The sequence below is a fragment of the Zootermopsis nevadensis genome, unplaced genomic scaffold (genome assembly GCF_977971745.1).
Source record: "Zootermopsis nevadensis isolate Lab colony 2312 unplaced genomic scaffold, Znev_1.0 Znev_ptg000010l, whole genome shotgun sequence".
NCBI classification, from domain to species: Eukaryota; Metazoa; Arthropoda; class Insecta; order Blattodea; family Termopsidae; genus Zootermopsis; species Zootermopsis nevadensis.
The window spans coordinates 5807567-5819689 of NW_028259142.1; the positions used below are offsets into that span (position 1 = coordinate 5807567).

Sequence of the window (12123 nt, forward strand, 5' to 3'; positions counted from 1 at the left end):
ATCAATAAATATTCTAATAATTATTATTGCTCAATGACGTGCATGTCTGAGGCAACATTTTTGTTATACTACTGAGTGATACATATCACCTATCATTTGGAGGGGTTGGTTTGTAGTGGCTTATTGCATCATCTAGTGAAACATTTTGTTTACTGGGCATCACAGTAGGTAGTAATTTGGCTGCTTATCAACAACAAAATATTAAGTTGGTGTAAACTGCAGAACATTCGGTATGCAACGATTGCCTCTTTTACCAGCATTTTAAAGAAATGTGAATTTTATTTCTGCAGTAAAATGTACGATCAATATGAGATTGCATAACAGCAATGATACACACGCGTAATGAAAATGCAACAACAGAAACAGCAGGCACAGAAGAAAAGTTATCATTTACTTATCCTTACTCTCTGACAACAGCAATGTGCAAATTTGTAAGAAATTCCAGATTTGCACAACTTCAGAGAATTCATCTAATATTACAAACACAGCTAGACTTCACTAACCTCCAACAGGCAGCCTCGGAGAGCCAGTGACAAACTGGACAAACTGCCTTTGTTCTTCCCGGTCATACAGACTAAGGATCTCAAAAAGAAAGCGTATGGCACGTGAATCAGGCGTGTATCCATGATCGGGACGGCAACACTCCATTAATGTTTTGGCATCCCAGCTACCTCCACTTCCCCCTGCCATCATTCCACCACCACAGAAAACAGCCTCCAATTCCTCTGGGTAGAACATTTGCAGTTGTGACAATGGGAAGACAGTCTCAAAACCTTCACGAAATGCTTCCATCTGACGTGATATGCCTTCCATCAGAAACCAATGGCACACCAACTAATTTTGAAAACAAAATAAAATATGCAGACATTATCACAAATCACACTCTGATTTTTCCATTAACAATTCTGGTAAAAATAAATAATAATAACTTAAATTTACTGATAACATTTTATCAGAAACATATAATAGCCTTTGCACACCCAGCTGGTTAAACAAATACAATTCGGACATCGTAGTTCCCACAGGATTAATTATGCTACTTTCAACATAAAACGAGGGAGGTAGGAACACATACATACCAGAATAAGTATGTAATACTCGTACAAAAAAATAAAATAAAAAAATAAAATAGTGCCAGTTTTATAAGTGCCTCGATACATGCAGTGGAGTCAGAAATTAAATTCCTTTCAGTATAAAGACAGTGAAACAATTTTTACCCCAACAAGACACAGAAATCTTGATGAAACAACAAGGAAAACAAAAGTGTGGATTTTATGAAAGGGGGTGATGATACAAGAGGGGCATTTCTGAAGCGTCCTTAGATATTTGTCTGATTTTGATGTTTTTTGGAATGACATAAACATAACAGTTTCTTGGAAAGAACTTTTTTAAATATTCCAAATCTTTTATAAATTACTGGGGGATGTTACTAAGAAAACTCACCCCTTAAACTTAAAGTGGATGATTAAATTAAAAATTAATCTCTGGCAATCTGAGAAGCTTATAAAAGCATATCAAACACATATTTATTCTTATTTTCCAAGTGTATAGAACTTTGAATAATGTCATTATGTAATGGGACTCCTTTCTGCCCTTTCTCTCAGCCACCCCAAACACTACAAAGAAAATGTGCTATAAGGCCACAAAGATTATTCTGAGCATTATTTGTACACACCCTGACTTCATTAATAACAGTAGTTCGAATATACAGTAGAAATTTGTTGTAATGAGAAACTATAAAAATGTGAAAAATTTACACTAAAATGAATATTTGTTACAGGCAATTTTTAACTTGGAAATATATAAATCACTCAGAAAATTAAACTCCTTATATTTTCAGTTATCTCATTCTAACTAATGAAAATTCAAGAGCATGAAATGGGAATAGTTCTTAGGTAGTCTTCAAGCAAAAGTATGAGCAAAGAACAGTGAATGTCATATTTCTCCTAGAATGTAGGCAACATGTTTGACCAAAGTCATTGTGGCACAACGGTGGGGCTGAGGTAATTGTTGGACAATAATCTCAGATAGTATTAGTGCAACAATGCTGTTCTTCATGCCACATCATTCCAATCTCGTTCTGTAACATATTCTGTAAATTGCACGTGAATTATGTTGTCAGATTTGAATTCAGTACAGAAACGAAAAAGTCATTCAAGTTTAAATCCCATCAAATCCAGTGGCGCTACAGTCCAAGTTCGGGCCTTGGCCTCCTCCCATGTGGGAGGTTTCTTGGTCTTGAAGTGTGCATTTATGAGTAGTGAGTGACCAGCCCACTGCCTCTGCACAATTTTTACTCAATCCTGATTTGTCTGCCAGAGCCATCTAGTAGAGAATCAGGAGAGACTTGGGTGAGAAATGGACGCTGAATTTTGCTTATGAAACACCTCGTTCGTGCTCGTAAGTTTCTTTTACATGATGAATAGTCATGCTTCAAATACACGGTTAAACAAGTCCAGGAATAAGAGAAGAGCATTCTCTACAGCAGAAAATTTTGACAAACATACTCATTAAAATGGAAGAATATTGATAGGCTTAACATAATTAGACTGAAGATGTTATGAGGTTACACTCTACACAAAACTTCTACTGTATATAAAGTCTTTTTCTCTCGACATACCCACAGTGCACTAACCTTTGTGTACTGATCTATGTTATGCACAGAGAGGGAGAAGTCCCTGCCTCCCTTGCGGAGCTCTATGCTTGCATACCCAGGCAATGTGAAGTCAAGGCCAAGGTCCTGTATGGCACAACCATCCAGGTCTAATTTCTCAGCCCATTTCTTACGCTGACTAGCAGTCAGATCAGGATCATTGTCAATCTGATCTTTGAGGCGCTGAACAAGCTGAAGTTTACACAATGTGCGATGCACTTCTGGGCACACAAGTGCCAAGTCTGGAAGAGACAGAGTGGACTCTTGGCCCAGCAACCACCGGTAGAACACTACACTGAATGGTAAGTCAAGCTGTAACACAAAGTTACTTTATTGTAGAGAATAGCTAATAAATGAAAGCCTAATACACATTTAACTGCCCTGTTTATATTTACAATTTGAACACACAAGTGCATTTCAATATTTTAATTAAAGATTGTAATATTCCTAAATAATGAAGCATTTGTAAAGCTTCACACCTGTGCATTAAATACAGGACACACATCAATTAATCACCACAAAAACATACCTTCTGGTACCTTCTACATGGTAAGAATGTTGAACAGAGATATGTAAAAAGCAGTAACTGCTAACATTCGAAGGACATGTCAAGAAACAAATTAGCTTCCAAAACATGACAAAGCTGCTTGAAAGAAGCCAAACTGAGCACATCAGTGCATACATCAATATGACAAGCCATAGGCCCATACTGTACTTTCGTTAATGCACTTACCATCCGAGAGTCCATTACAGCTTTAGCCATGAATTTTCCAAGAAAGCGGAATTTACTTTTAACTTTGGCAACATGATTTGACTTGGCTGTACGCCCAAGTGGGGAAGGGAAAAGGCCAACTGCAGAATGAATGTAGCTTGTAGGTACTCCTGTTGCACCAGTGTTTTGTGGAGTGGAACGTTCACCATGCCACAGATCCAGGTCTGCACGCTGCATCTCCCGTGAAACTAAGGCATAGAACTCCAGGGTCGGACCTAAGCCAGTCCCAACCTGACACCAAACAATGAATTCAAAATAAAGTGTAAGACAACATTTCATGTGTCTGCTTAACGAGTTAGAGGAGCTTCTGAAATACAGAAACAAGGTGATGAAAGATCCTCAGGCTACAAGCCACATCAGGGGGCTGAATGGTGAACAAATGATATCTCTTGAAAACATCGAAACATTGTCATCGTATGGTGTTCAAAAGAACACAATGATTTGGAAACTGTATTTTTCCATACTCAGGTGAAAATAGAAGAAGAACCTACTAAGTAAGACCTGAACCTGTTCCAGTGACTGAGGGTAGCTCTTTTTAGCAGCCCCAACTTAGTAGGTGCTACTTCTCTTTACACCTGAGGACAAAATCATCCAGTTTCTGAAACGCTGTATTCTACTGAATAGCAGACATTGGACAAGTCCAAGAATTTAATAATCCCAAGTGTAATACACCATTGTCAGAACCCTTTAAAACTGACACAGACAAATTATATAATGAAATAAAGTAATTACTACTGCACCTCGTCATGGTACTGGACTTCTAACAAGGCCCTTGATGTAGCGAGTTCTTGCATCAAATGTTCAGCCTGTTTAAGAATATCATCTCGAGAAATGACACGTTTTCGCCTGTCCAGCCTTGGTGTTACCCGTTCTGTTGAGTCTGAACTGCTCAGCTCTGGTGTTGATTCTAATAACCGCTGAAGAGCACGATCTCGGTCAAAGGATGTCGCATAAAACAGCAGCTGACGAGTCTCAAATGGAAAGAGGAAAGGGCTGAAATTTCATAAAACATATCACTGTAAGAAAGAGAATGCATTCTTACAATAGCATTTTAAAAACATGTTTTGTTTATGTGTGATGCCCATCTGCTGACAAAGTATATTCATATCTTAAGCTATCACCGTGACTGAATGCAATAAAGTCTTCTTGGGTGATTGATAGTGTGTTTCAAATTGGTTTCCAACTTTACAAAGACTGTTCTGCCTCCATCGTCAGGTACTGATGGAGAACATCTCCGAACGAGACTAATTCTATATTGGTTTTTTTGTACAACACTTTTCATACAATCTGTTCATTGTCAATTTACATGGACAGCATGTTTCATTCCAATGTGGCCTTCATCAGGTTCAATTCCCTGCTTTTATGTCACTGCACTGAGGATTTCCTCCTAATGTTCAGAAATCACTATACTGAATGTTGGACTGAACTAATGAGTTTTACAATTACAAACACTTTGAACATTATGTATCATCCTAATTTTAATTAAAACTACTTGTGGGGACTGGAACCTATCTCCATCCTTAGGTAAGACCCACTCTGTTGGGCCCAATTAACAGAGCTAGACCCAATCTGCAGAATATAATTTTTTAAATCAAAATTAGGACAATAATGTCCAAAATGTTTTTAACTGTAGTAATACAGTGAAACCTCTATCCATCGTTCCCGGAACTATCGTTTTCCCGGATGCATCGTCCGTTTTGTTCGGTCCCGGATACATCCCATATAAAATAATGTAACATTTTCCCGCTTCTATCGTTCCTCAAACTATCGTTTTATCGCTTCGATTGTTCAAAAATCTTAGTCCCGGCCCACAATTTTCCCGCAATGATCGTTTCTGAGAAATTAAAATGCTGGGTTTTGAGATAAATTAATACCGAAAGACGCACAATGTTTTTGGAATACGCAGTACCGGTAACCTGTTATGTCGCCCAACCAGTACAGATTCTTTTGGAATGAGGGGTCAGCGGTGCAGGGGTGATAGTTGGAGTGAATGGCGGTGCTCATTGTCAGAAATTTTATGAGTTTAATTAGGGAGCACTCATATTTCCTTCCAGCGATGCCAGATGGCATGTGCAGTGTGAATTTCTTCACAAATGCTTTTATTATAAGTACAAAGGAAAGGCGGACGACACTTTTCATTCTTCTGGTTCATCTCGTTTCCAGTGATTCAGTGTCTTCTACAGCTACGTTTCATTGAGTTCGGCAGTAATAGTATTTCCATTCTTCCTGATATTGTTTGCGAAGGGTGAGGAAGAGGAAGACTATGAATGCGAGCCCGAAGCTGTTCCGAGTTTTGCCGAAGCACATGCTGCATTGGCAAAAGTGAAGTCGTTCTTTTATGCGCATAATATTAGTGAACGTGACGAGGAAAATATTTTGTACGTGGAAAGGGCTCTGTTTGGCCTAAAACGTAAAGTTTCGACAAACCAGTTGTCCATTAAAGACTTTTTTGGTAAAAAGAAGTAACTTTGAAAGGAAAAAAAATTGTTTTTTTAAAATTTTTAATGCTTTCCCGCAACTATCGTTTTCCCGTATTCATCGTTTTTATTTCCCACCCCTGCCGAAAACGATGCATCGAGGTTTCACTGTAAACCATCATCATGAACCTTCAGATTTAAAGAATAGTATTTTTAATTTATGCATACAAATTTAAGAATTACACAATTATATAAAGAGATATGAGCAGTAAGTCTTCAAATCAAAAAATAATCATTATTTGCAAGAATATATATCCAGGAATCACATTCTAGCTCTTCAGCTCAGAGGCAGTTACAGCTGTGAAAGACTTTGCTTATGAAACTGAAGGAGAGCTTTTCTCCACATCCAGACAAACACACTGTAAAATTACAATGTAACGTACTCACCACACAGCAGCTATCTGTTGGAGCCATGACGGCAAATTACCCGTCATGATAACGAGAGGATCTTGAAGCTGTCGACTTGCTTTTGCAGCAACCTTGCTGTTCACAAAATCCTACAAATAATGAAATCTATGTCAAGTTGTTCCTATTTTCTTTATGGCTCAGCATCCTCATGCTTTGGTTAAGCAATGATGATTAATAATGGAGAAGTCATAACAAGGAAGTGTGATGAAGTGGAGACATAGCAGATTGTAACCCATTAATAAATACTGAAACAGTAAGCAGAGCCAACTCCCAAAATGTTGTGTATATTAAATATATCTCAGACAATGGACAATGTCCAATGTAATTTTTTCATAGTGAAAGACATGTTGCAGGGAAGAGAGAGACAAGAAATTCATACCTTTCTTGACAGGATTTATAGCACCATGCCATTACTTCTGACAGTGTAGGACACATCATGTGTGCCTTCCTCCAATTAAATGACAGAAACTGATTATTTGTTCCCAGAGGAAACAGCCGATAAAACATTAGCCTGATAAAACAAGATGAAGATTACGACGGCATGGTAAATGAGAATATAATGATGCGAGTTGTGTGTATGCTAAATATAACACTGAATAAACATTTTGCAGTTGTCACAATCTTTCAAAAATAGGGTAAGCTTCAAGAACACATTAAAAAAAAATCCGTGGCATAACAGCTCCAGAGAGCCAAAGCCGACTAGCTTGACTGCTGGCCTCACGTTCACATGCCTAAGCAGAGGTGAACGATCACTCGAACCACCGCACATTCCGTATCGCCGGTCCGAAGCATGATGCCTCAGACCACGCGGCTATGGTGCGGGACTACTGTAACCCATACTTACTTAAATTTCATTTAGCTGTCAAGTGTCCAAAGGATTGAGCTCACTTGCACAGCAAAGGGCCATTCACTGGAATGATTTTTGATTGCGCATCCAGAAACCACCTGTGTACAGTGTTCACAGTATGAATATTTTTCCTCTGTTGTCCATTTGCATTGGAATCAATGCTGTTCACAATTTTCTCTCTGACTTTCAGAAATGCAGGCATTGTTGATGGGCTGATTCCATATTTTTGTGCAATGTAGCCTTTTTTCATTCCTCTGTCTCTTCTAACATGGATTGAAACTGCTTTGATTGCTGGATGCTGCTGTTGCTTACAGTGCAGTGACACCAGTGACTTTATAATCACTCCAAATCTGCAGCTACACATTTCTCAAAATTTGAAAATCCTCTCCGCACTCCTCCCACTTTACCAGTAACCATACATACCACATAAACACAGTGCTATAAACAGTTCCTTCCGGGACAGGCAGATACATCAGCTCAAAAGGTGCATTTACATTTGTTGGTTCTAGTTGCATGCCCATTGAACAGCTAGCCAAATAAAAAGTTTTAAGTATTTACAGTGTTGCCTTTCCTTTCAACTGAGTTCTGCAGAAGAGGGCAGTATTATCCATTACCCTCTACAAAGCATGAACATCCTTGCTAAGTTACTGTTACTTATATACAGTGAAACCTCTATCCATCGTTCCCGGAACTATCGTTTTCCCGGATGCATCGTCCGTTTTGTTCGGTCCCGGATACATCCCATATAAAATAATGTTACATTTTCCCGCTTCTATCGTTCCTCGAACTATCGTTTTATCGCATCGATCGTTCAAAAATCTTAGTCCCGGCCCACAATTTTCGTTTCTGAGAATTTAAAATGCTGGGTTTAGAGATAAATTAATACCGAAAGACGCACAATGTTTTTGGAATAAACAGTAGCGGTAACCTGTTATGTCGCCCAACCAGCACAGATTCTTTTGGAATGAGGGGTCAGCGGTGCAGGGGTGATAGTTGGAGTGAATGGCGGTGCCCATTGTCAGAAATTTTACGATTTTAATTTGGGTGCACTCATATTTCGTTCCAGCGATGCCAGATGGCATGTGCAGTGTGAATTTCTTCACAAATGCTTTTATTATAAGTACAAAGGAAAGGCGAGCGAAACTTTTTCATTCTTCTGGTTCATATCGTGTCTTCTACAGCTACGTTTCGTTGAGTTCGGCAGTAATAGTACTTCCATTTTTCCTGTTATAGTCCGCGAAGGTTGAGGGAGCGATGAGGAAGAGGGAGAAACGACGAATGCGAGCCCGAACTTTGCCGAGTTTTGCCGAAGCACACGCTGCATTGGCAAAAGTGAAGTCGTTCTTTTATGCGCATAATATTAGTGAACGTGACGAAGAAAGCATTTTGAACGTGGAAAGGGCTCTGTTTGGCCTAAAACGTAAAGTTCCGACAAACCAGTTGTCCATTAAAGACTTTTTTGGTAAAAAGAAGTAACTTTGAAAGAGAAACATTGTTTTTTTTTTAAATTTTTAATGCTTTCCCGCATCTATCGTTTTCCCGCATTCATCGTTTTTATTTCCCACCCCCGCCGAAAACGATGCATCGAGGTTTCACTGTAGTTGTCATTGTTAACTTACGTGTGATGCAAATATCAGTTTGAGTCGCATGGTTTGTAGGTCTGTATTCCAAACCTTTTATTATTATTCCCTTGGTATGTGTTCTTGGTCCCGCGCCGTAGCCACGCGGTCTGAGGCATCATGCTTTGGACCGGCGATACGGAATGCGCGCTGGTTCGGGTCTCGGGGGAGAAGAAATTTTCTCATGAGCTTTCGACCAGTGTATGGGACCGGTGCCAATCCAGCATCGCGAGGAAATTGGGGAGCTACAATGAGTAGTGTAATCCAGTCATGAAAACTAGCAATGGCTGGAGGTTCGTCGTACTGACCACACGTCACCCTATTCTAGTTGAATGATCGTTCACCTCTGCTTAGGCATGTGAACGTGAGGCCAGCAGCCAGCTAGTCGGCTTTGGCTCTCAGAGGGCTGTTACGCCATGGATTATTATTATGGTTTACAGTAAGTAAAGCTGTCCCACTATACGCCATGAAGACGCTTGGTATTGGCTCCATAAATGTTGAGAATGTTATGGCATCAGCCATTAACAATTTGTAGTGACGAACTGGATGTTGCGTCATGGAGAGAGTAGTAGACGAAGGATGTAAGCAAGCAATAATCTCCAAATGACATTCAACGTTGATGAAACAGCATTTTGCAAGTTAATGCCAAATAAGACACTGGTATTAAAGGGCAAAAGGTGCACATGTGGTAAAAAAGGAGATTACTGTTCTGTTCTGTCCTTGGTTAATGGAAAGTACAGAAGCCCACAAAGTTTAAAGAATTCCCATAATCTGCTTGTGAATATCACAATAATGCAATTGCTTGGATGACAAGTGAAGATTTCCAAGAATGGATTGTGTTATTGGAATGTCAAATGAAGGCGGAAAAGCAGAAAATTCTGCTTCTGATAACTATTCAGTGCATAATAATGTGCCATGACATGAAAAGAATGTTAAAAGTTATGTTCCTGCTGCCTAATTGTACTTCATGTGGCAGAAGTGCACTTCAGGTCATGGCTAATGCAACGAATGCTGGCTAACATTTCAATGGGTCGTGATGAAAACAAACGTTCTGGCGGCAACTAAGATGCTCAATGTGGCTTGAAAAACATTAAGTGCTGGTAGAATTGTGACAGAAGATGAATGCAGAAGTGATAGTGACACCGATATGAACAAATAGCAACATCTGGGCCAGAAACTAGATGTTGAGACAGTACTGGACAATGTAACAGAAACAGGGCAACTAACAATGATGTGACACTAGACAACAAGGAAGACAACGATGGCAACAATGAAAATGTCGAAGATTTCTGTCTTCTGGGTTGTTGCACCGTGTAGTCTGGTCGATGCTAACCAAGATTTCAGAGGTCATACTGCCTCCGTCATCAGGGCGATGAATATTCATAGCCCTGATGACGGAGGCAGTATGACCTCTGAAACGTTGGTTAACATCGACCAGACTACACAGCGCAACAACCCAGAAGACAGCAATCTTCATGGGGAAATAAGGTCACAGAGCTAGGATCAAAATAGTTGTTATAATTACATGCAAGTAAAATGAAAATTATGCCTTTTTTTTACAGACAATTTATCCTTTTCTCAATATTATGCAGACATAATTTTTCCAAACCCAATCTAAAGTGTGAAATTAAATGCATATAACTTTCACACAATTTTTAATTAAAGAAGTGTGGAAATTGCAAGAATTAATGTGGTATTATATAAATAAGTAATTTTAACTAAACACAACCAAAATGAATGGCAATCAAACAATATTTCAATCTGTTAAGTCACTCCAAACATTCAACCTGAATAACCCCAAATTTTAAGGCAGAAAAGCTCATATTAAGCCACTCATTCCATTATACATACCTGCTGAGTCAGGATAGGTAAATACTCCACAGCAGGATAAAGTGTGCCCCAAAATCTGTTCAGCGCATGGAGCACTCGTAATAGGCACAGAACATCCAAAGAAGCATCTTGTATTGAAACTGTATCTGGAAGTTGCGGACTCAGAAAGGGTTGCAATGGTGACTGCTGTGATGGAACTATGCCTTCTGAAACACACAAATGCCTAATTAGATCACGTTCAAATTTCATGTATTATGTATTTTAAAAAAACATACATAACATTTCATCCTGTACAGTTAGTGTAATACTTCCTTTGCATACAAGTTAAAGACATTCATTTCAAGTGCAATTTTTCACGTCAAAATGTACATAAAGTACTTGTATTAAACTTCTGTATCAAGTGCTACAAAATGGAATGTGGCAATATTCTTATATACAATCAATCAAAGATTATTGAAAAGGGCCACTTTACTATAATTCACATTGAAAAAAGGTGTACTACAATTGGAAAAGTAATATATATATAAAAAGCATTTCAATAGTCAATGAAGGTACTGTCCACCGGCCACGAGAAAATCCCTGCGAGGGAAGTCGGTTCTGTGCAGTGCAGGGGGAATGTTTACTATCAGGTGGACTAGAGGGCTGCTATTGGTGGGAAGTGTGACACGTCAGAGAGTTACACTGCTACAAACAGACTGAAAACAACAAGTAGTTAAGAGTAGCGTGTAGTGAGTCCAACTCTAATGTGTTCTGTGGGTGTTGCGATAATATTCTAGATTAAATCACTGTGCCACTGTGAGGTAACGTTAAAGCTATACCCATTAGAACACAAAAAAGCCTGTCGTCTGTTGTTCATTCAGTGGTTGTGGAACGAATGCTTTTAGGATGGGTCGTCACTCACCGCGAAATCTTGCGCATGCGCGTATATCGAATTCCTAGCAGGGCTTTTCTCTGGTCTGTGGATTGTAAAGTCTGATGTTTCCTAACAGAGTTAAGTGCATGAACTTCCCAACATTTTTAATCAGAGTAAAATGTGGCACAAATTAAAACCCTGATTATGTCAACCAAACTAAACTTGAATCATGACAGTGAAAGGTGAATAATAATAATAATAAAAAATCATGGCATAAGGAATCACACAGTTCATATAAAATCCTGAAATATTTGTGTAACCAATTCAAGGCCAGTATTTGATGACAACAGTCACGTGTGTCAGTTAATATCAAGACTCACGGACCCAGGCTCTTGAATGTTATGACAGAGTACAAGAAAGAAAGCAGTTACCATTCCAGAGGTCATCCCCCTTGCGACTACGGGAGTTAAGCTTCGTGCTGGTGCCCTTGCCTTTCCGACCAGGTGTACAGCTGGATCCTGGTTTGCTACTAACACTGCACTCCTCTTCAGGAACTGGCCTGCAACAAAGGAATTAAATTAAATGCCCAGAACTTCTGTTTGTCTTGTAAATATGTAACAAAAATGAAAAGGTGGAATCCATACCAGAATATACACAGGCATTC

General features: G+C 39.1%; 1 protein-coding gene across 9 annotated transcripts in view; it reads right to left on the bottom strand.

Moving 5' to 3' along the window:
* Window positions 1-12123, bottom strand: part of ctrip (E3 ubiquitin-protein ligase ctrip) — a 66124-nt gene that overhangs the window by 4535 nt on the left and 49466 nt on the right. For all 9 annotated transcript variants that reach the window (XM_087346325.1, XM_087346324.1, XM_087346330.1 and 6 more), the window contains 7 exons: window positions 11891-12018; window positions 10628-10812; window positions 6290-6399; window positions 4166-4418; window positions 3387-3656; window positions 2636-2965; window positions 504-834 (listed from right to left, as the gene is read on the bottom strand). In XM_087346325.1, coding sequence (XP_087202451.1) covers window positions 504-834; window positions 2636-2965; window positions 3387-3656; window positions 4166-4418; window positions 6290-6399; window positions 10628-10812; window positions 11891-12018 — 1607 coding nt within the window. The remainder of the gene's footprint in view (window positions 1-503; window positions 835-2635; window positions 2966-3386; window positions 3657-4165; window positions 4419-6289; window positions 6400-10627; window positions 10813-11890; window positions 12019-12123) is intronic.